The sequence below is a fragment of the Glossina fuscipes genome, unplaced genomic scaffold, assembly GCF_014805625.2.
Source record: "Glossina fuscipes isolate IAEA_lab_2018 unplaced genomic scaffold, Yale_Gfus_2 1, whole genome shotgun sequence".
Taxonomy (NCBI): domain Eukaryota; kingdom Metazoa; phylum Arthropoda; class Insecta; order Diptera; family Glossinidae; genus Glossina; species Glossina fuscipes.
The window spans coordinates 49,476,774-49,502,282 of NW_023998415.1; the positions used below are offsets into that span (position 1 = coordinate 49,476,774).

Consider the following 25,509-nt stretch of genomic DNA (forward strand, 5'->3'; position numbering starts at 1 on the left):
GCAACGACGATTTTATTATGTCGATATATATCGATAAGTAATGATGCTCGAGCAGAAGATATTTATGCCGAGTTTTACAATGTATTTAGGAGAAATTGCACCCTTGGTAAGGAATTGAAAGTGATCATCGCATACGCTTTCCGTGTACAGTCAAGAATTTCTACCCATCGGACGAAGAGATTAAGATCAAATGAAAGGAAGATGCTGTGCAATCGTGTAAATTTAACGGCTAGTTCTACGGCTAGTTAGACGGCGCAATCAGGATGGGCTTTTTGCTCCCAAATGCAAGCAAGAAGGAAGAGACTTTTGTCTCGTCATATCAGCCCTAAGCCCCCAACCACTTAGCCAAGTGTACACTTATCCTTAATCGTCTTATTCACGAATGCATGCATGCACACAATGCAAATGTGAAATTAATCAGCAGTGCTAGTTCAGCGTGTATTTCTTGCTTTCCCTTAACGGCGCAAATGCATTTTTTCCTCATGCATAACAAAATACAATTGGTATTTATAGCATACGGCAAGTGAACATAGTCTTATGTATTGAATGATGTAATCTTAGTTTTAGTTATTTGCACATATGTTACAAAAGTGATCTAGTTTTTATGTTTCGTCGAAGTTCGAGTTCATATAGGCTTTTCGAAGATCTATTACTATGTAAAGCAATGAATGTAATATTTATAGGAAAGTATGGAAAATACATTAAGAAAATAGATAAAATACATATGTCAATGCCCGTGCTGTGGCGAGTGTATACACTCTTATAAGTTGAAATTTTGTAAACTTGTCAAATAAAACAAAAGAGACCTGGAAGAAGAGAAACTGAGAAAAGATAAGCCGCCAAAGGGAGGAGTTTAAAGGAAGCCTTGACTATTTGAAAAGAAATACTCTGTTAATAAGTTTTTTGGATTTTGTCCTAATAAAGTCTACGCTACTGTGAATTCATCATCCAATTATGTGAAACTGATTTAAGATTATATAGGGGATAAAACCACGAAAACCACGAAAGAATTTTGCAATATTTTATTGTGTTTTCTATTTCGCTAGTCCCGATGCAAACATAAAAATTAACTAAAAATTACCATCAGACCTAATAACGCCAACAAGCAACTTTAATCAGTGATTTTGCATATGAATACATGATGTATCAATGTGTATGTGTGTGTATATATGTATGTATGTATGCATTATGACATTTGTTCAATGTCACATGTTAATAGCGAAAAATATAACTAACAACTTTCATACATGCATACACATCACACATACACACATACACACTTGCACACACACACATATATGCGCTGACATCTGTATGAATGCAAAAAAGAAATTCTTATACAACCTGATAACTCCCTGATATTCTCTCACCGTCCCTTAGGCAAATGTCAATTTCTGTGGAATATAAAGTACATTTGCAAAAATTCGCAGCCAATACGAACATGTATATGAGTACAGTCCAGGGAGTGATGGCTTAGGGCGCTCAAAGCATAATAAAGGTTTCGAATTTTGTGTTGTTCTTTTTTTTTTCTCTTTTTTTTTTTTTTTAATTTCGTGGACGTTATGCAAAACAACAACAGAAGCATAGATGCTAGCTATGCTTTGCTTACATGTATTGAACATTGAACATTGCACGAGCGACGGTAGCATTTGCTTAGGCCACGACTCTTTAAATGCCCCTCATATATATATACACACATGCATACATATATATATATATATATATATGTATACATATATATATATATACTACACAGTGTCATGGTACGAATCAGAGGTACTTTAAAATCCAATTAAAAGATCCCTGATGGGAGTTTAAATCGCTGCCACGGCATTTACTGTTCTGTACACTTATTTCTCGTTCCTGGTTACGTTATTGTTACGCTGCTGGATGTTATGGCTTTTGCTGATGTTGTTAGAATGCAATCACATACGGACAACAAGAATAGAAAATAACAAGCTCATGGTTTTTGATGTTAGAAATGAAGATTATATGAGTTTTTATGCTCAAAAAAATTTTTTTTCTTTGTTTTCGCATTTTCAACGAATCATACATAAGTTTAAATCAAGATTTTCTATATAAAAAAAAAAAAAAAAACAACATAATTTTAAGAAATGTTATCGATTTTTGGTTAAAGCAAACTTTTCGACGCTTTACATGCTAGATTGGGAAATAAAACGGTATAGCTTTGGATAATGCTGTGAATTCCCTATCTTTAGGCTGTGGTCTGGCCAAATTAAAAAAGCAAAAACTCCTTTTTCCTTGTAGTCAAGGAGTTATATATAAGAAAACGCAACATTCCGGGAATCGGTTATCTATTTATTATGAAAATGAAAGATTGCTCTCAATGAACATCATATTAATTGAATTATATGAATGAAAGAATTGAATGAATTGACCCTAATTGAAAATGTATAAATATTTTCATCCCTACATACATCGCAGTTGAAATGCAAAAAGATGGGAATAAGTAAAAACTAGTGTTCGTCAATACTTTGAATAAAATCTATAGTGTTTTACTTTTCATTGGTAAATCTTTAATTTTACTATGGATGATCCCAAAATTGGCGTTATCGATCTAATCGTAAAAGACGGAAATTATTACTGTATTATATAGGCGAACTTTTATTAATATATTTTGAATAAACGTGAATAGAAGCATAAGAAGATAAATCTCTGATAGTCACTCTTCGATAAATTACCCGTAGCCTCCGATAGCTTGTCGTCATCGTTGCATAATCAAAGCATACTTCTAATGACGATTTGTAGAGCAAGTGTTGCCAACGACAATGGCTTAAACTTTAATTAATTGCTGCTTCGTTTTCACAGAGAAAAAAGTTAAAATTTTTTCAATTTTTAGATAACAAAACTTTAAGAAAGTTCTTCTCACAGTTATTTTAATTTCGAAAATTGAATGATTTGATTGCAAATTGTACAGGGGAGCGCTCGCGAAGGCTTTCATATGAATTTATAATCATATATATAAAGATTTTCATTTAAAAAGAATTTTTCTAGCGAATTACTTTTCTTTTTCAACAAAAGCAACTGTTTCGCTTACTATGGGTATATCCTTGTAGCCACAATACTTTTATGCATTATTCACAGCGCATAAATTAGTTGAAGTATCCAATGTGAAAGTTTTGTTTAAAATTTTAAATACGTGAAACGAAAAATCGAACGAAAAAAGGAAAAAGAAAAAAAAAATTAAAAAAAAAAAGCAATTCCATAAGCAATTTACTTACAATTCAAAAACGATTTCAAACATTACGCTGACCCGTAATGGCAGTGAGTGAGTGACACAACAAAGCATAATACAACCCGCAGTCACCTCGTTCTTCTTAAACCATGAACTTTACAACATTTTTTGTTTTTTTTTTTTTTCTTGTTTTTTTTAATTGCTTGAACCGAAGATGTGATGGTGAAAGCATGCAATTTGCCCGTAAGCTTTTTGCTATGCTGTATGAGAAAAAATTTTTCGACAACTTGTTTTATTATATTTTTGCTAACAACGACATTTACCAACCCCAACCCCCCACCCCCTGGCCCCACCATGCCAGCGCCGACGCTTCCACGCCCAACACACGTACAAATTGTCACACGAAACGGCTGAGGACAAACATATATATATATATATATATATATATATATATATACTATATATGTAAAATATACACGTACGAGAGGATCTGTTTAACGTTCGATGCCAAATGCTACGAGCGAAACAAAAAAAAAAAAAGAAATGAGAAATAAGTCTTGGCGAACAACACGGAAAAACACTGGAAATTACATTTCCATACTCGTTTGACCGGTATTTTGTTTGTTTTTTGTTTGTTTTTTTTGTTTCTGTTACAATTTTTTAAATGTTTTTTTATTAAGCCGTGCGTATACAAGCAGGCGGAAAGCATGCAATAGCAGAGCTGTTGTTCATTTTTAACAATTTCACTTTGTTATTTTTAATTTTTGACGTGGACATGTTTTCGATGGCATACCGAGATTTTGGTCAAAACTTTTGAGGCCATATTTGTGTGAATAATATGTACATATATATATATGAATATATATATATACATAAGAATATATGTATGTGTATGTGTTTTGTATGATTAAAAAGTAGAAGGAGACAGGACATAGTACTCGCAGATATGCAAATACTTGAGCAAAAAGTTTAAAAACAGCATTAATTCGTTGTTGATGACATTTTTATGATGAGCTATAGAACGACTGGCGAGAGGGCAGCTATGTGAGAGGAAACGAAACTAAAACAGAAACACAAAAAAAAAAGTCGAAAAAAACAACGCACATGTAAACCAAAATATATATATAAATGTTTGCGTTGTTTTTAAAAAATTTCCTTTTTTAAATTTCATATAAAATAAATAATGAAAAAAAAAAAAAAAAACGAATAAGAGAAAAAATCATAAACAAAGAAATAAACAAAAATTCTGTAAATAAAGCTGCACGTTACGAGAAGACTTTAACAACAGACATATGTAGCGGTCAGCAAATCTATTCACTTTCTTGGATATTGAACAATTCTCAACCTTAGACATGAAATCAAAAGTAACCACGAAAACCACATAAAACTCTTTAGCAAAAAAAAAGAAAAAAAAAAAAAAATCAAGTCATCCGTTTTGAAACAAAAGTTGGCACACACACACACACACACACACACAAATACCCCCAGATACCCAGGAGTTAGTTGATTGCGTACAAGACTTGTGTATGTTTACAATGAAATTGTTTTAACTTTTAATTTTGGTTTATTTGATTTGCAGTATACATTTAACACACGCACGCCTACGACACACACATGTACGTAGCGTTACGTATAAACGAGCTCACAAAGTTGATAAAGATCCACTGGAGCACCCTCTTGCAATCATTTCAGTTGTGTGTGTTTATGTGTTTAAGATAAATCTTACTAAACATCAATTAGGAAATGTCCAAAGCATTCGGTAACAACAACAGCAACAACAACTATAATAATAAGAAGTAACTGTCTGTAAGAGACATAACATAAAACAAATAAAATATGTAGAGACAAATAACAAAAAGACCAAAGTAATACAAATAGAACACAAACGTATTAATGAGCATACACATACATACATATACGCATACAGACGCATGCATACACACATGCGTAAACACATAAACATATACGCATATGTGTATAGAGAAGAGTCGACTTTAATAGATTGTATGTAGCAGGATCATATATATGTATTTGATGTTCACACACAGAGAGCCGACCTATCTATATATATATATATGTACTTATAATGAGTATCCTTTTTACGTCGCATATAAAACTTAACAAGAAGGTGTAAAAAACTACAAAGAACTGAAAAACGGTTCATTTAGATATTAACAGATAAGAGTATAGGGTACACATCAGATGTATACAAAATGGATTTGTATATTTATATATCAGATGTACAAATTTGAATCAGAGAATGTGTAGTATAACGACAGGACATGTACGTCATTTTGTTGTGTCATAAACAAGTGCCAAAAACGGCTGACTCATCATAAGTCGAAAATGCCTTGGCATAATATTATTTCGCTTTCTTTAAAATTTCGATATTTTGTTCCTAACGAACAGCAGACGCGGACAGCGTCTCCTTCCTTCCTTTTTTTTTTTTTTTTTTTTTTTTTTGATTTTCCTTCTTCCAAATATAGAGAAGAAAATTCTTTTTGCATCGAATCCGACTCGCACAAGAATACGGAGAGACCGTCAGACCGAATTTAATAACTTTATCAGGCAAAGGCCGCTCTATGCCGAATCGGATCACAAGGGAATGATCTATTATCAGCCGGTTGAAATCCAACGAAACGGTTAAGTAACCGGATCCTATCAACAAAAATTGATTTATTTGGAAAGCTAAGCGTCAGCAAAATCATTAAAAGCTGACCCATACGACTTATTCACCAGACTCAATAACTTCTCAATACTATTTGTTTGCCCTTGTAGGCGGGAGCACTTGCTAAGCAAGACCTTGGTCCATAAGAAGATGCAAAGAATATATGATGCCGATAAATGGCAAGAGGAGGAAATTTTTACTTCCCATCTGTTCACGCATTCCCCTAAAGACGAGGGAACTATGTACTTAGCCATGGAGCACTGCTTATATAAATCAATTTTTCCATACTATTCTTCTGTTCCTTTAAACTATTTCTTTCAAAATAAAAAAAAAATTCCACATTTCATACTTGCACACATATGTATGCGTACACATAAACATATATATTGTATACACGTGTTTTATGTTGACAGGCCTCTTTAACAAATTACACACAATAAAAGCACTTTTCTGGAGATAGGTTCTATATATTTTATACCTTACATAAATAAAATTTAGTTAAGACTTCTTTCAATTTTTTCTCTTCTCATATTTGTAAATATGTGATTGTTTATAGATTCTTTTCTACCTACGACCTTATGCTTGAACATATTTAACTTTAAAGTAAATGCTTTTTAAAACTTTCCTCTATACAACTGTATACATATAGATATTTTTTTCAAATATTTCCAAAGTTCATAGAGCAGATTTCTTTGTAGAACAAAATAAAGAAGAAACTACAAAAGGAGTTAAATGCACACAAAACGCTTCTATGTATCTTCTCTTAAAAACAGAAAAGCAAAAAAAAAAAAAAAAAAAAAAAAAAAAAAATAGAAATAGATAGAGAAATAAAAATAAAAATAAAAAACTGGAAATATTTCCAAGATCAAAGTTTAACTCTAACGTAATCTTAAAAATGTTTTTATGTAGATAAGTAAAAGCAAACGAAAAAAAAAACAACAACAAATTCCTTTGGTTTGGAGCACATTATTTAACAACTACCGTTAACTTGTGTTGCAACAAGGAAGCCAGGGACATCTTCAATAATTTATTTACAGATAGATAACAGTATAAGCATATATATAAGCATCTGCTGTTTGCACCCATCATCAACGGATGAATTGATTTCGAAGTCCGCCCGTCTAGCCGTCTGTGTAATGTCCGCTGTACGCATTCTCTTGGCCGCCAAAATGAAGGCAACCAACGCCTTCAAACTCGCCAGAAATGTTGAAAGTTCTTGAACGCAGGTTGGCATAGAAAATGGACTAAATCGCTTGAAGGACAAGCCTATAATGCTACGTAGAAGCATTGCGAAGACTTCTGTTTTGCAAGAAAAATAAAATATTAAATTATTTTACTAATTGCTCTACTAAAACTACAGTAGATAAACTTACAAAAACATGCATTCTACGGGCAATATTATAGTGCCTTCACAAAACTGAAAAAATTCGACCATGCCTACTCAGTTTTATAATTGTGTCGTTTTTTTTCAATAGCTATATAACCGGCAAAAGTCATCTTACAAACACACCATAAAGTCTGCTTCAAATTCGGGATGCACCTAAGCATGCGCGTTCGTTCATCTGTCCGTCCGTTTGTCCAACAACGTAACCAACAAATTTTTCAAATAACGCACTTGCAACACCCGCATGTCTAACTAACGCAACAAAAACTGTGAACACCTTTGCTTTTCGTGTTTCTTGCTTAACACTCACAAAGTAAAACACAGATGCCGTATAAATTTCCACTTTTATTCTGAAGATAGAAATTTGTGTTTTAAAAATTGTAAATTTTTTTATGCAATCGGCCGGGTGCAAAATGTCTCAAGCACATCGCATTAATAAAATGAGTCTTGTGCGGAGCGAATGTGTTCCGCTGAGCCCGAGTCATCGCGGATATCTCTTAAATCGAAAATTTAGTCGAGTCCGCTTAACAACATTCTAATGTTAATAATAAATTTCGTCATAATCTTGCTTTGATCCTCGAATAGTCGACTCATCGATAGTACGTATAAAAAAATGAAGATTAATCGAGAAATTCTATTTATCGTTGAATCAATCAAAAAAAAAAACAAAAAAAAATCCATAAAACTTTCATTCAATTATAAAGCATGCACTAAATTAAGCTAATAATTATGTTATATGCGTGATAGTGTGGGTGGCTGGTTGTCTTATTTTATTTTAATTAAATTTAAATGGATTCATTGGAATCTATTTCATTAGCATGCACTTTTTTCATATTATTTTCAAAATACTAAAATAATTGAATTTTAATAACTTTGTTAAATTAAAAATTCGTTTTTTGTTTTCCTTTCTCTATTTTCTTTTACACAAAAAAAAAAAAAAAAAAAAAAAAAAAAAGGAACGTCATTTTTTTTTTTTTTTTTTTTGTTTTTTTTTTTTTTTTTTTCTTTTTTAGGCTTCACTACTTAAATTAATTAAAAACATGCCTATGAGTCAACAGCGAACGAGGATAAAATACATAAAAATAAATAAATATCAAATACGTATCCATGCGTCCGCATATGCATGTGGATTTGCGTTCTTTTATTTGGATAAATATGTCGAATAACATTTGAATAATTACAAACATTGATTATGATAATTATAAACAAGAGAAAATTCAAATTTAATTGCGTATGTAACAGCAAATATACGCACGAACGCAATCACAAAAATGAGCTATAATATGCAATTATGTATATATAACGTAATGTAGCAACACATTCAATAACTAATTGTGAGCGTCGGCAAAGAGCACGATATATATATATATACATATATGTTTCATAAATGTTAATAAATTTGAATAAAACTTGACGTGATCTTTACGCTTTCATTAGCCCAACACTGAACACTGATTCTGGCGAGAGAGTTTCGCGTAATTCACTTGCTAGTGCAAGATCATTAATTAATGAATTTAGGTATCTTCTCTTTAATTATGAACATTTCATGCAGAAAGTTTATTACTCTTTTTTTTTTTAACGGAAGACACGAGGTTGAGAGAAAGAGGAGTTGCTTAGAGAAAAGATCAAAGAACAATGTCTGATAAGTGAATCGAGAGAAAATGCATTTTTTTTTAAAAGTCAAAAAAAAAGAAAATGCGTTTATACCTTACACTATTCGCATGACACATGGATACCTAAAGCTTGTGCGGAACGACTTGCTTCGATTATGATCAAATTCGATTCAGAATCGCTTTCTTAATCGATCTAAGCTTGTCTATCTCTCTGTCCGGTTTTGTTTTTTTTTTTTTTCTGTTTTCAATCTCCAGTAAAAAATTTGTGCGTTAAAGAGGATGCAGCCATTTCACTGTCCAGCTGTAGGAGCCTCTTAAGCAAAATAAGCGCCCTCAACTTTTTACTGCGGGAATTGACGCACACGGGATCCCCAGAATTAATTATAAATAGTATTGCGATATGTAAGTATGCTGCTTGGCCTTCGCGTATAGAATTGGAAAATACAACTTGCACCTACCTTCTTGTCCACCTGTATATGTAGAATTATGAAGAGAAGCAAACTTGAGTATGAAATTGAATAAAAGTTTGTATGAAAATGTATTAAAGTCGTTCGTATTAGAAATCCAAAATCGTGCTGTCGTACACTAGAGCATCTTCGCCGGAATGACAAAGCAGCAATTACACTTAGCCACGTAAACCTAAAATTATATGCCAGAGCGTCAACAAAAGATAAAAATTGATCGCTTAGCATCCAGTTATAGTATAAATACGAATGTTCCCAGATGCAACGTGTGCGATTATCATTTATAGCGAAATGTGTTGTTGGCTCTGGCTTTATGTTTCCACCTAGAAATATATATACATATAACTCGCAAATTCATAGAAGATATAACTAAAATCAATATAACGTACGTAACATATAAATGAATGATTATATCCGTAACGAGATTTCGAAAAATGCATCGCTTAAGTATTGAATATATATAAGGCATCGTAAATGGCGCCGTTATTTCAAGCGAGTTATTTATCGACCAGATCAACGACTTGTGTGCCTGTAGCTATCGCATATAATTTTTGCACTCATTAATTAAGATATTTCTAAGACCACTGTTGCAAAAAATATTAATAATTATTTTGAAGCTCCTGAAAAGGTTCTATTTATTTATTTATTTTATTCTTGCATTCTTCAGGTTGCGCTTTTGTAAAGTTCACCTCACAACAGGAGGCTCAATCCGCAATCAACAATTTACACGGAAGTCAAACTATGCCGGTAAGTTTTTGCAAATTTATATAATATTTTTATTTATTTATAATTTTTTTTTTTTTTGTATATTAAATATTTTCTTATTAAAACTCTCAGCTGGTTTTCATAAACATTTTTTTCTATATTTCCTGTAGTTTCTTGTTTTTATTTGCACCCATCATCTAAAGATAAGGGGTACAATTATTTTGTCAAAACGTTCGCAACGCCCCGAAGTAAACTTTAAAAGCCCCCCCCATAAAATATATAAATTCTTGGCCAGTTCCAAATTCCGTCCGTTTTAGCAATCGTGTAATATCTGTTCCCGTTCGCAAACGTAAAGATATCGCCCAAAAACTTGTAAAAGAATTTGAAAGTGAGTCGAACTTTTAAAGGAACACGCCTACGCAATGCCCGCATGCCTACGCAAGGAAAGCTTTCAACAGCTTCACTCTCCGAAAATACACAAGCACCATACAACATCATAGGACACGAAAATTAAGTTCTTTTTCTTTTTTTCTTCGAATCATTGCGGCGGGCATAAAAGATTTGAGTCGTGAGCGAACATAATTTTCTTACTTGTTAGATATGTTTTTCCCATACATTTTTAGAGGAAAAAAAAGTTTGTTAGCAACGAACCGGAAAGTAAAAAGGTGATATTTGCATTCATTTTAATTGATGAATTGATTGATATACTCAAGCACATAAAAATCATAAAATAATTTGTGAGTTGAGGAAATTCTAACTAACATGTTGAGACGAAGTTTACATTTACTTTTGGTTATGGAAAATGTCTGTGCTCGAGTTTGGATCAATCCGATCTCTAGGATCATCAGTTGAAATTTTTTTTTTTTTTTTTTTATGTGTACCAGCCGTACTTATCATCGCACTGGCTTTGCAAGAATCCTATGCTAGATGGTAAAATAATGCAAGTAATCGACGTAATTGAGTAATAAAGTCTTGTCTTTCCAGCGATAGACCACCGGCAGATAGACAGACGAAAATAGCTAAACTGAAATCTGTAATTTAATAATGATACAATTTATGCATATACTTTAGTCGAACCCTGATGTATTATATATCTGAACATAACTAACGGACGGAAAAGTTCAGTACACCTACGTTGTTTTGTCGCTTGATACAAAAAAAAAAAAAAGGAGAAAGAGAAACGAAAGCGTTTTCTTAGATTTTCATGACACTCAGGTTATTTTGCACGTAAATTGCTTCCTTTGATATGATGATGTCGTTTGCGAGGTTGTTGTTGTTGTTGTTAAGTTATTCATCATTGTCATCAATTTCTCCTCTCCCAGACTTCTATGTAACGTCGCAACCCCTTACTATTTCAATAAAGAAAAGTAATGTGCGACTAACACTCACTATACATACACCACGTATACACGTATAAATATATATATAACTATATATATATATATATATATATATAAATAAATATTTATATATACAAATATATATATATATTTATAACTATATATATATATATATATAACTATATATATATATAACTATATATGTATATTTATTTATTTATTTATTTATATTTATTTTTCATGTTTTTATTGTTATTTTAAAGTAAAAGAAAGAAATTCGTCTTTTCTAGTAAAATAAGCAGGAAAGCGGAAAAAAAACGGTTGACAAAGGCGGAATTCAAATGAAAAACATGTAGAGAGTGAATTTTCTTCAAACAATTTCAAATACTTGGGCAAAAAATTCTTTTCCCATTTTTTTTTTTTTTTTTCATTTTCCCAGCCCTGGTCTTCTACACTCTAACGCCTTTATTTGCTCTTGACTTATTCTTCTTCTTCTACTTCTTCCCAGCAGTATTGAAATGAAATCTTGTTTTAATTTAAACCAATTTTTTTTTTTTTTTACTTGTTGGCGTGAAAAACACAGCAAAGAATGTTCTAGTTCGTTATTGTATTCTGGATTGTTTGCAGAAATACTTCAATTAATGGAAAACAAGTTGAAAGTTCACCCATAAATCCCCATCGAAAAAGGTGCCAGTTTAATTTAATGCTAATTTAATCTATCAAAAATGCACGATTTTCGAATCAATGACACAACATTTTGTTATTAAATCTAAATCAATATTTGTTGGTTTTCCTGAATCAAATTCAATAGGTTGCAAAATAAATGAAGGCAAGGACCGATAGATATTTTGTTTTTACGATAATTCATTGTTTAACGGATGTGTGTATGTGTGTGCGCATTGTTCCTTCATTTTGGCAGCTGGTCCTAAAGTTCAGTCTTTCTAAATTGTTCACCTAACACCATACACTGCATAGTCTGAAAGTCGCTTAAAATCGGTCAAGTCTCAGGAGTTATCGTGCCGTGTATGTAACCGAAATAATAGCCTACTTACTCTTTACTTCTTTTTTCGCTAAATTTCGGAAGGTCATATTAGGACTCGATTTCCGGGATCTAAAAGAGAGGATAAACCGAATGTCCAAGTGACAAAAGTAGGATGCGGATCGCATTTAATTAGAGGGAAGTTAAGCCAAGGATCAAAATAGAAAAAACCAGGGAAAACAAGTGGAAAACCATGATGGTCCATCTGGCTCACGGACAATTGGGAAAGCCGTCACAGTTAAACTGAAGACTTGCAGTTTCTATGCTGATGTTTTGAAAAAATGCACAAAGCGATAAGGCCTGAAGAAGAAAGCATCAACATATGGAAGAGACGAAGCACAACGCCTGGTGATCTTCTAGTCTAACTAAAAAAACACATAGTCACGTCGGTGTATTGCAAAAGGCATTATAACGTATATTTAGAGACTCGCTCATTTCGGTCAACATTTCGGCGAAGGTCTTACTCGAAATAGAAAACGAATTAATCAGTCAAAGGGAGAAATGATCGATGGCCTATTAAAAGCAACAGACAAGTCAAACACGAAAAAGAGTCCGGTACATAACAGAAGACCAGTTTGTCACAAAAAGCTTATGCACCAGGGTGCCCGCAATCGGGAAAGAGTTATTTCGAAATGCAGACCACCCAGCCAGCACTAGTTTTGGTAGATAAAGCCGCGACGCCATTAGATAAGATCTATTTATCTGCTGAAAAACGTAGGCAAACTTTTGGAGAGATTGTGGAAACAAAACCCGAGGCAAATTTTTCAATTCTAGTTTGAAAAGGGTCTGTGAAACACGAAAAGCAGGAACGCCTTCAACACGGCTGACTGCGGAGCTATTATAAAAAGTTTAATTACACGAGGGCTCGTAGGCTCCTGGATATCTGGATAAGATGATAGACAACTATTTTCAAGATAAAACACACGATGGCAAGGACGCTGCAAGGCTCCGTCTTTACTCTCTGTTGTTGCAATCTCAGATATAACGGCTTGTAAGCTTCCAAGATGATAAAAATTGCTAGGATACAGCCTGCGACGACGCCATTAGTTGAGTTCGTTGCAGTTCTTAGTCTAAAAGAGCACTTAGCGGAAAATTATGTCGAACTTGAACGCATGAGAATAGATCAGACGAAAACTTATACTGGCTGCCTAACCTAGCCGGGTACACAAGGCTTCTACATAAGCTACCAGCAGCTCAAAAGCTTTGTACATCAAGCTATAATATTAACCTTCCTAACGGTTTCATTCCAATAGAGATGTTACCAGCAGAGCAGCTCCCTATTCGAAGAAACATTGCAACATAACATTCGGAAATTAAAGACAGCTATCCGCAAAAATATGTTGACGGAGCCGCAACAATGATAGGAAAACGATTCAAAAGAAAGGAGGGTCTACACCTTTAATGCTAAGCGTTGAACAACGGATGTGGATGGGGAAGGACGACAAAGAGAAACTAATTTTTCTTTCGCCTAAGTTTTTACTGGGCTTTGAAACTTGTCGAATTATCTGTGCCGTTTTAATCTACGAAGAAAGAACATTTGCGACCTGCGTCAAAGCATAAATGATGCTACTATTCTCGCCAGTTTAGCTGGAGCATCTTGGCCAAATATATTTTCCAGATCCCTGGAGATGGAAATTGTCCAATGCCATCTACTAGTAGAAAATGTGCCAGTTTTGAAAGGTAATGCGACGAAAACATGTATATTTGTTTTGTTTGGTTTGTTTATATACATATACTGTGTGCGTGTGCGTGTACGTGTGCCTTGTGTATCTAACATGCGTTACAGTTCGCAAGCAAGTCTTATAAAAAATTGTCGAAGAATTTTTTTCTTTTTTTTTTTGATCAGCGGATGCAAAACCACAACGAAGCGAAACTTTACTTGTATACAACTTATATGCAAAACACACACACACACACACACACACACACACACACACACACACATGTATATATATGTATACATATTTTGAAAATGAAAAGCAAAAAACCACGGAAACGCTAAACAAACCAAAAAACGCCTAAAGCAGAAGGAATGGAAGGAGGGAAAAGGGATGCAAACAAAATGGATTTAAACGAAGGCGCTAAAGAACACAAGAACGTAACTTAACGGAAACGGATATAACTGGAGGTACAGAAGTATACGTAAGCCAAGTCAAAGGAATTTTAGAAAAAATACAAGCAAAAGTTCAATAATCATGATCAACACATGCACATCCACCTTATGCTTGTATTTCGTTTTTTTGTTTTGTTTTTTTTTTTTTTTTTTTTTTTTGCTTTAAATAAAAAGGAAAACAATAATCTACCAGCATTACAAAATGGATATAAATGCAGAACAAGAACAACAATTTCAACAACTTTATAAGACAACATCAAACGCAGAGTATAAAAGTTGATAAAGTAGAGCAAAAACAAATGGAAAGGGAGAGGTATCTGTTATTCTATTGTTATCGTAGTGTAAGATACGTACTTGGGATCATCAAACAAAAAAGTTTAGAGCAAGGGGTTAAAAATTAAATTTTAAATCTTACCGAACCTTAGACTCACTCGCTGTACTTTATGTATGTTTGATATCTATTTCTCTTATTCTATTTGCGTTAATGTTCTTCTTTCTGTTTAATTTCAAACTGTATTCAAATTGTTGCCGTTGGGTGTTAGAGTGTGGACTTTTTCTGCTTTTTTTGCTTTTTATTTTTTTGTTGTTTTTGCTTTTTTCATTCAGCTCATCAGTATGTTAATTATTTCACTTGTATGTGTATATCACCAAAAGTTTTTATCTGAGTAACAACTTCTCTCCCTTATTTCGACGTAATGAATTTCGAATAGTGTGCATAGTATATATAAAAAAAAAAAAATTTTAAGCCTCATTGAAAATCAAAGCATTTAATGGAATTAAACATGAAACCGAAGAGAGTTAAAACCGCACAGTGCACTAACAACGTTTCGTTTCGTATTTCTTTTTTATTCCTAGACGAAACGTTAAATAGTCATTAACTGAGAGGCAAAATATATATATATATATATATATATACGCGAATGAAAAAACTTTAAAATATTTACAATGTGTTCGCTAAAACCTCTTAATTTATGCTATAAATTTAATTTGCAAAAAAAAAAAAAAAAAAAAAATGCAGTCTACAATACTTAAATATATACTTATCCATACTAAATCTTACTCAGCTTAACACAGTGTTCTATATATAAATTCTATGGATTCTCTCTAAAATATTGTTTATTAAAAAATTATATATTGGAACTAAGGGGCGAGACAGCGAACACCGGAATACTTTCAGGCTTATTATTAATCCTAAAAGCTTTTAAAAGCTCACATGTTATTAACGTTTGTATAGAATTTTGCATCAAGTTTTTTTTCATTGTTATATTGTATTATTTTAAAATTTTTCTCTCTCATCTTACTCTGCCCGCTCCTCACCGCCCACCTCTTTCACGTTTTACATATAAACAAACAACCTAAAGGATACCGTTGAATGCCAAGGGATTAGCACTTTTTTCCATATTTTTTAATACTAGGAAAAAAGTGCATGTGTATGGGTGTATACAGTAAAATTAAAAACATACTTTGCTTTGAACTATGAAAAAAACCAACTAAAGTAAAGAAATATCCATATTTAAATTCCTTTTTAATGACTCAATGGTGTTGTGGTGCTGTTAAGCAGCTTATGGTATTCACTATAAAATGAAAGAAAAAAAATAAAAGAGGACACGAGAAAAGAACATAAAATATATATACATATATATATATATATAGAGAACACAACATATATATATATATATAAACAATAAAAATTCTTTTTGAATTGTGCCCAATTTATGAAGAAGAAAAACTACGAAAATATAAAAGATCTCTGTGCGTAATTGTGTAAAAAGAGATCCGCTTTCATTGAATATTTGGCATCTGAGTTACACATATATAATCACTGATTCTTCTTGTATTCTTACATTAGAGTATATAAAATAGATCGCTCTAATATCAAATTGTGTATATTCCAAAGCTCTCTTGTAACTCATATTAGGTGTATCGTTGTTTTGCCTTTCCCGGAAGTAGAAACCTCTAAAACTCTTATTTGCTTTTGAAAAGCGAGCGGGCTTCCACCTACACAAATACCAAGAAGTGACGAAAGATGAAAAGTTAATGATAATTCTTATAATATAGAAATCGGTTCATAGCGATTATATTGTAAATGATTAAGATTATTTAATTAAATTACTTAGTTAGATTAAATGTTAACAGTTAAAATGCTAAGTCTTTTGTCAGTATATACGATAAGATAAATCGTCAAAAATTATGGTTATAGGAAGTAAAAGTTTTCTCAATGAAGAAACGATGCAGTGGAGAATGCAACAAATGAATGAATGAATGAATGAATGAATGAATGAATGAAAGAAAGAAGGAAGAAGGAAGATATGGCGGAAGGAAGGAAGCTAAGCTTACCTACCTAATACATTAGTAATACTTTTTGGGAAAAGCAAGCTTCTGTTAGGTTACCAACAAGTTTAACGATTTATATAAAATTTTCAAATGATAGTCTGAAGAAAAGGAAAGTCGTGTCCCGTCTTGTCGAATTGTTAGCAATCGAGTATGGATCGATTTTGACTTGATCGATGAAAAGAAAAAAAGGCTGGACTCAGTTTAATATTTGAATAAAGTATTCAGCCTAAATAAATATTTTTTTGCATTTCTGTTACTATTAACGGATATAAAAAATAATATTGCCTAACTAAATATATTGCGACTGCACCCTGATGCTTTGCTTATGGCCGAAATTCTTAAAAAGTTCGTCAGAATACGCAGTTTTATTTTACATCCAACATGTGCCTATAAAATTCAAAAATAATTTTATTTTTCTTTTTGATGTAATACTGAGCCATCTCTTTGGACACTTTCCTTATTAGTTCGGGCTGAATGCTGTTTATAATACAAATAGTGTAAAAATAGTTATGTATTATCCAAACTATATGTTGTAAAGTTTGTAAAGTAACATTTTGAATGGCTTGACATACTACTAGGAAAACAAAACATTACCAATTTCCATTTTTTGGAATCCTCTGGCCGTTAGCGAGACCAAAATTATTTCCCTAAAGACCCAAATCGGGAAGCGATCAAGCCGTGGAAAACAGTAAAAAGCACTGTTCCAATAATGGACACAAGAAAGAAAAATCTAACTAACATACCAAAAACTTTGGCATACCTATGATTACAACCGTAGCACCTGGAAAAATTCGCTAAGAGTCCTGGCAGAAGCAATGAAGCAGAACACTTATCGATTTGCCAGTTAATATCATAACATCTATACCTAGATACATAAAGAGGAATGATGCTGAAGTGTTACAGAAATTAGTTTAATGTTTGAAGTGAAGGACAGTTATCGAGATAAGGCTCCTCGGCGACCAGTCTCCTAGTTAGGAGCTTCTCTGCTTAAGGTATATTTTCCATTGATTTTGTCAAAATTTGGCATGTTTCGATGCCAAACCCGTCTGGCAATTCAAGCCCTTTAACTAAGCCTCAATCTTATTAAGCCTAGCTACACATACAGGGCATTAAATAGTTTTAAATATCTATGAAAATATTAATTGAATGAATGAAGTGAATGTGACATAGATGCATATTTTGCATAATTCGTATCTAATATTCTGAAGCCTAAAAAAAGCCTGAGCTCTCTGCCGGTTATGGTGTAATTAAACGAAACAGAAAAATAAAGAGAAAAAAAAATCAGTTTAAGCCGCTTATCATCTCACCTTATCTTAATTTCAAAAAAGCATTACAACAAGTATTAACAGTGTGCAACATATAATGCGCGAAAGAAAAAAGTGAAACATTAACTAACTAAACCAACAACAGTACACTTTTGTAATTTAGACAGTAAAAAGTAGACATGTAATTAATAAAATAAAAACTTGAAAGACGGTTAGCGAAAAAAAAGCGAAAAAATATATGTACATGGTAAGTATAACATGGCTCACAGCTGTATATTGTATATGTATTGAGTTTAAAAAAAAAGTAACGCAAATACCAAAGGCAACGAAATGCAAAGACGTTCCAACATTTTGTTCAAAATTGAGATTAGGAGAATCTTAGGGACTTTTCGTGTGCATCTGTTATCTGTTAGAACAGTGGTAACGCTGTTAATTAGCAGTCGTTTGTATGCTTGCTCTTTCGTTCTCATTATTTGAATCAGCTTATAGTTTCTTGAGATGACGTCGGATTTCCTCAAACGTTTACATATCAGAAACATTAATAATTTCATGTTTTAATGTGGTTATGGACTATGGTGTGGTATATGAAAATTCTGAATATCGAATTTCTCAAATCTTCATAATAAACGATGAAAAGAACACAAAAATAATATTTGCAAGATACATGCCTGCTGTTTGATCTTTCGTCGTACATACGCACTCATTTCAGAACTCAAACTCAGAATTCTTCAGCAAAGCTTGCGTTCCTACTGCTACTACTACCTTCAAAACACACAAAAGTCAGATACCACATGCACACATAAAAAGTACCTAAGATTCTCCTAATTTCTATTCTGAACAAAAGCTTTGAACATCTATGTATTTCGCTGTCTCTGCAAATACACATTTTTACGCAAAGCAGAGCAGCAACCCTAATTACCTAAGAGAGGAGCAGTAAAAGTAATACTACTACTACTACTACTACTACTACTGATACGGTTATAGTTACTGCCAGGCTTGCCGTAATTCGAAATATAATAAAATTCTTGTTGTAATAAGTATCAGGCGTGCTTATCCCCTTTTCCCCTTCATCTGCCCGTAAACCTCGGTTCCTTAATAGTACCATTAAAATACTTAATTTTTCCACGCTTCAAACTAATGTAATACGTTTTTTACACTCATTTAAAAAAAAAAAAAAAAAAAAAAAAAAAAAAGACTTGTAGAATATAAGAAAACGTATGAGCAAGAAACGAAGAAAAAGTCTTGTACACGCACACACCCATCCATAAGCTTATGCACCCAAACGCAGCGAAGAAAAAGTCTTTTCCAAGTTACTTTCATAGCTTATCTTGAGAATTGTTCAGGTGAAAAATTGCAGCTGTCGTTGATTTTATTGCTTCGCATAAGCAATAATAAAGTGTAACAGCTCACGAATTTAAGCATTGAAGCATAAATGAGTACCTCCCACCTGAAGCTAGGCATCCTAAGGCGCAATAAGTTTAATATTATTTAAAAAATAATAATAATAGTAATAATGGAAAGTAAAGTAAGAAAATTACGGTCACTTTTCTAACCGATGGCACTATCTCTCTCTCTCTCTCTTGTCTTTCCCTTTTTCTATGTTAAATGAGTTGAATTTTTGCTAAATATTTCAATTATTACGAATTAAGCTTAAAATGAAAGTAAAACACAACAAAAAAGGATATAAAACGGATTAAAAACACACGTATATGTGTCTATTACATTATAGCAGGATGCTATTAAAGATGCCATTGCGTCCGAAATCTTTCACCCAAATTATCAACATTATTTTCATGGAATAACGCACAAAGTTGATTCAAAGTTCGGCTATCGCACAAACGCTAGGTAGATACGTACGCAAATTCTAATCTCGATGCGATAATCCTGTGGTAGCTATGGTGTGAACTCGGTCGGCGAAGACCTAAACACTACCGATTGGGCACACACTCACTACGCTGCGGCCACCCCTATCCTGTATATGACTGATCAAAAAGAAACAAAAAAAAAAAAAAAAAATTAGTTCTTGAAATAATTCGAAAACAATAAAAATTTCTAAAAAGTCATTACGAAGCAAATATTACCATAAGCAATACGATCAAAACCTCACTAATTACTAATTTAATCGACATCTTCAATATGAAATTTTTTATTACAAAAAATTTCAAAGTCTTCTTCACAATACTATCACCCTACGACACATCATAAAGCCGTGGTATACACTGAACCCAACCATAAATTGTCCTGCATCTCCGAAACTTGAGTTACGAAGATAACATTTTAATTAGTTTCTTCTTCTTCTTAATATAATAGATCAATCGGTATAGATATTAAACGAACCATGATTTAAATCAACCATATATATATATATATATATATATAGATCGTACATAACCTCAATATTGCGGGTACACAATTATTTAAGTGATACGAAAAAATATCAAATTAAAATCTTCCCTTGTATAAGAAAAATGACAAAAACGACGCATATGCACACACACAGTGATGCACAATGGTTTCTCATTTTCATGATGGTTCCCCATACTATTTTACGTATGCAACAGTATATGAGCAGTGTTCTCGTTGAATTTTTCCTGTTCAGCTTATTTGTTAGTTATTTTGATTTCAGTTCGAATAAATTTAACTATTTTCGTTATATTTATTAAATGTTTTATTGCGAGAAATTCTCAAATCTCCAACAACAAAATTAGACAAATACGTTCATCACGACATCAGTACATGAGCATATATTCGCATATTGAATATAATAATAACAAAAAAATTTGTGTGTGTGTTGGCATTTAACAGTTTCGTTGAATCACCTTGATTATGCAAGCATAACAACAAGATGAGGCTCGATTTTCGCGATACCTAGAACAGATAGAACGAGCAGCCGTAATAGCAACGACGCATTCAACTAGAATGAACAATAATAATAACAACAACAGCAGCAGCAGTAGCAGCAGCAGCAGCGGCAGCGGCAGCGGCAATGGCAATTGAAACTGCCTGAATACATCATAGCTAACATATGTTACCCACTAAATAAAGAGGAAAAGGAAAAAAACCGAAAACACAATAGAACAAGAGACACACTAAACCAACCGAATGCTACGCTATTTTTGAAATTTAAATTTCAAATTGTACCGGGAATACCGCGAATAGTAAAGTATACGGTACACTAAAACATTATAGCTGTAAACAATAAAACTGAAAATATATATGTATGTACGCATTTTGCAACGTAAGAAAATCAGTTTGGTGGCATGTGCTTATGTAAAAAATTTGTTTTCGCTACAAATTTTTCCTTTTTTTTTTTTTTCTTCCCTCGTATACAGAAAATTGTATATAAAATAAACAAAAACATGTCAAAAATTATATGTGCTCTATAAATTTTTGAATATTCTCCTTTTTACAAAAAAAAAAAAAACAAAAAAAAAACAAAAAAAAACAAAAATAAATAAATAAATAAATATATGGAAATGTTTCAGCATTCGTGTTTGTGTTTCATCTTCTTTTCATTTCCTTCACCTTGCCTTTTCCATCGTGCATTTCGTTTACATACGTTCACGTATAACACAACAACTCTCTTAGCTCCTCTCAAACCAATGTTTTTCTTCTTTTCTCTAGTTAAACCACATGCTGCATCAATTATTTCAAATACTTCATAGTTGTTGATGTTGTGCCAGTGATGTTGTTTTGTTTTCGTTTGTTTTCCTTTTTACTTACGCTAAGGTAGTTTAGTTGCGAACAGTCGACAGCGGGGGGAAGGATATGCTCTATGTATGTAACTTTGTATTTCTTTTTTTTTTTTTTTTTTTTTTTTTTTTTTTAAGTTTAACGCTGTATAAAAAAATTTTAATAAAAATACGCGTAATATGACTTGACAAAAATGGCGCTCAAGATGGCGTCAGATAATTTTTTTTTTTTTTCTGCTTGTTAGTAACCCACACGTATACACAAGCATACCTATCCCAGTGATTACTTAACGCTTCGTAAACTTTCTCTCTCAAAAGAAATTTCATTTCATTTCATAAGTGTGTGGATTGTTTTTCTAGACACCTTAACTTGAGATAGTTTTGGTTATATTCCTGCTTGCTTACCACCGTCACTAACAACTTGGTTGTTATTGTTGTTGCTTTTTATCTTTTGTGTTCAATTATCAACATTGTGTTATGTTTACAGTATATACATAAAAACGAAAAAAAACATATATACAATAAACGTAGACCTCTTGACGATACAAAAACAAAGTTAGTGAAGAAATCCACAACGTAAAGTTTCCGACACCAGGTGGTTACAATAGCATTATGATGGCTAGACAAAAAATAAAGAAAATATAAAATATTTTCTGTTTCATTTTTTCACATTTTCCTCGATGTTGTCATATTGATTTTATTTATTTATTTTTTTATTTCTTTTTATATATTTCTTTTTCTTTTATTTTGTATAAATGTTTGTTAGTTTGCCAACATCACAAATTGTAAAAGGTGCGATGGTGATTTCGAAACGCTAGTAGTAAATAAACAACCTTTTTTTTTCTCTTCTTCTTCTTCTTCTTCTTCTTTTTTAATTGTACAATTCATGCGCTAATCAAGAACAATGCATTTCAATGATCGCTGTAATAACAAGTGATACATATAAAAAATTTGAAAAACATCTAGAAATGTATGTAAATATTTGGCGTTAGCACTACATCTGCCACGATTTTATTTATGTAACTGTCTCTATTAAAATGTTTTTCGTGACACCATTCTCTTTAGGTACAAATAACTGTGGAATCATTTTTAAGCAATAATCTCTTTTAATTTTTCTCTTATTTTAATTACGAAATCATAAAATAATTAAATAAACTTATGCCCTCGAACATACTTAAAGCAATTTATTGTTCGGTACACTTCTATATACTACTTGACAATACAAAAGCATTTCATTTCATCCATTCGTATGTTTGCAGTATTCTCTTATTTTCGCAGATGATTCCCAGATCGAAGAAGCATTTTTTTTGTTTTTGTGAAAAATTCACCTCATGGTATTCGAAAAAAGTGAAAAACACCATTTTTTTTTTTTGCTCATATGCATCACCTATACACAAAATACATACAAATCCCTCTAATTTTCCTTGAGGTACAGTTCATTGTTTTTCCAAAACACTTCGTGCTTTCCAATCCTTATATTTTGCGATATATTCGATAATAGTACATAAAATGCTGTACTTTCCTTACCCGTCATAAAGTCTCATTTGGCTCTCTTGTCTAATCGGATTCCGCGAAAGCCATCTTGGAAAATGTTATGGACAGGAGAGAAATCGTTAAGGTCTCAAAAAACACCTCATGATAGAAATCCATTTATGCACACCATTTATGCATAATTAAATCCATGATGAGCTGGAGGAAAAGGACCCCGCTAAATAATTTTAACAATCACTTTATGAAACCTCAAATTTTTAATTTCGAAAAAATCATCAACTTGGAAAATTATTTCAAAAGCTGCCTATCCACACCTTTGGTATAAATAGTGTTAAAAAGACGGCTGCTCATTATGAACGTTGACCGATAAACATCAGTATTATTATGATTTTGAGAGATCGTTGAGTCACATTTATAAAAAGACACTTGATAATCTCTTTTAAAATCTGTTATAAATCACAAAAACTCGGACCCATTGTGCTTTCGAAATTCAATCAACTAAAATTATTGTAGCCTATTTCGTGTTCTATAGCAGAAGTCAATCAAACGGACACATCAAAATTTTTACGTATAGAAAAGGCCTCACTCAATAGGATCACAGGTTAAGTCATTTTTTCTTACAATTTTGCCCTTCAATACACAATACCAACTAATAATGCAAAAACAATAACAAATAATATTCACTATATATACTTTATAGCTTTCCAAGATAGTCGATGAATGGAATGCCATACGTATCCCCCATGACCTTCCAGACCAAATTTGCGTTTTGGTCGCCGATGCTCGGTTGCCGTCTGCTCGCTTTCATTGCCAATTTGACTGTCGAGTGTATTAATGGAGCCTTGTTGTATGCATTCATTACCACAAATCGCATATATAAACAATTCCTAACAGTGCTCTGCTTCATCAACACGTTGTTGCTTTTGATCATTAATATCTCATCCAATCATTGATTCCCGCGTCCTACTAAAAAAACCTAATGATTATGCTATCTCTGCACAGTCAACATATTGCAGCCATTAAAAGTACTTTGGCGGTCCGATTAAAATTTAAATAAACATGAAAGGACGCGCTTTTGTTAAACAGGCAAACATCAATTTTGCCGAATTGTTTAATAAAACTCTTCACGTTCTATTATTATCTTCAACTATATGACTTCATAATTTCATCACTATTAATGTGAATTATCTCAATTTGAGCTATCGCATGCAGACTCACGTTTTCTGAAACAGGTGACGAATTCGTACCTTCAAGAACGTTCAGGATCATCGGTGTTTGTAGGACCGCCTTATAAAATCAGCGAACCACTTCTCTATCAATTATCTCGACAAAGAAACACTAAATTCCCTTGCTCATGTATAGCATTGGTTGGGTGCAAATGGATTTTTGTTTTGGTCTTTTCGCCAGATATACTCGAAGTTTTTTATTGTCTGTCCGTTCTGATGAACAAAAAGCTTAGTAAACAGTAGTGTTCTCAATTTATGTTGTTCTGTGAGCGTGTTGTCGCGTGACCGATTTAGCCTATTGTCAATACCAATCTATGCGCAAGAGGCTCCAGATACAGATAGACAGACGGACATATGCTTAAATGAATTTCGAATTTAATAGTGGTCATAATTTTATCTGAATATACTCTCATCCCAATTCAAATTTGATTTTTAATTCCGATTTCCAACTTCATCCGAATGCGATGGTAAACTAAGATTGAGGCACATCAAGGTTGCCTGCTTGGAGACCATTTTGTAACAAAAAACTTAAATAAATAAAAACTATTAAAGTTTTTAGTACCTATAAGACGGATTTTGATAAGTGGAAATATTGAAAGGAATTAGAATAAGTATAACGCTGTAAACTCAAAATGACCGGATAAAAATCAGATGTAAGAAAAAGAAAAACACAAAGAGAAAGAGAAAGAAAAGGAAAGACAGAGACAAAGCCGAAGCCCAAGATGGAAAATGAACAGTTTGTCATGCAGAAAATAAAGAAGCCAGATATGTATATATATATATATATATAATGCTATAAAGAATAGTCTTAAAGTTATGTCCAATAAGCAGCAAAATTATTTTTGGATACTCTTGCTTAGCCTGACAACTTTGCTTCACTGGTGAAAGATAACAAAAACATAACGACCGTTAACAAACTCAAAAGTGAAAAGAAATAAAAAAAAACCCAGAAAAAAAAATGAAAAGTTTGGTCGAATAT

The 25,509-nt window shown here is 32.5% G+C and overlaps 1 protein-coding gene across 19 annotated transcripts in view; it reads left to right on the forward strand.

The window, feature by feature from the left end:
• The window catches only part of LOC119645078 (CUGBP Elav-like family member 4), a 683,800-nt gene that overhangs the window by 570,153 nt on the left and 88,138 nt on the right, over positions 1–25,509 (forward strand). For all 19 annotated transcript variants that reach the window (XM_038044960.1, XM_038044958.1, XM_038044948.1 and 16 more), the window contains one exon: positions 9,993–10,072. In XM_038044960.1, coding sequence (XP_037900888.1) covers positions 9,993–10,072 — 80 coding nt within the window. The remainder of the gene's footprint in view (positions 1–9,992; positions 10,073–25,509) is intronic.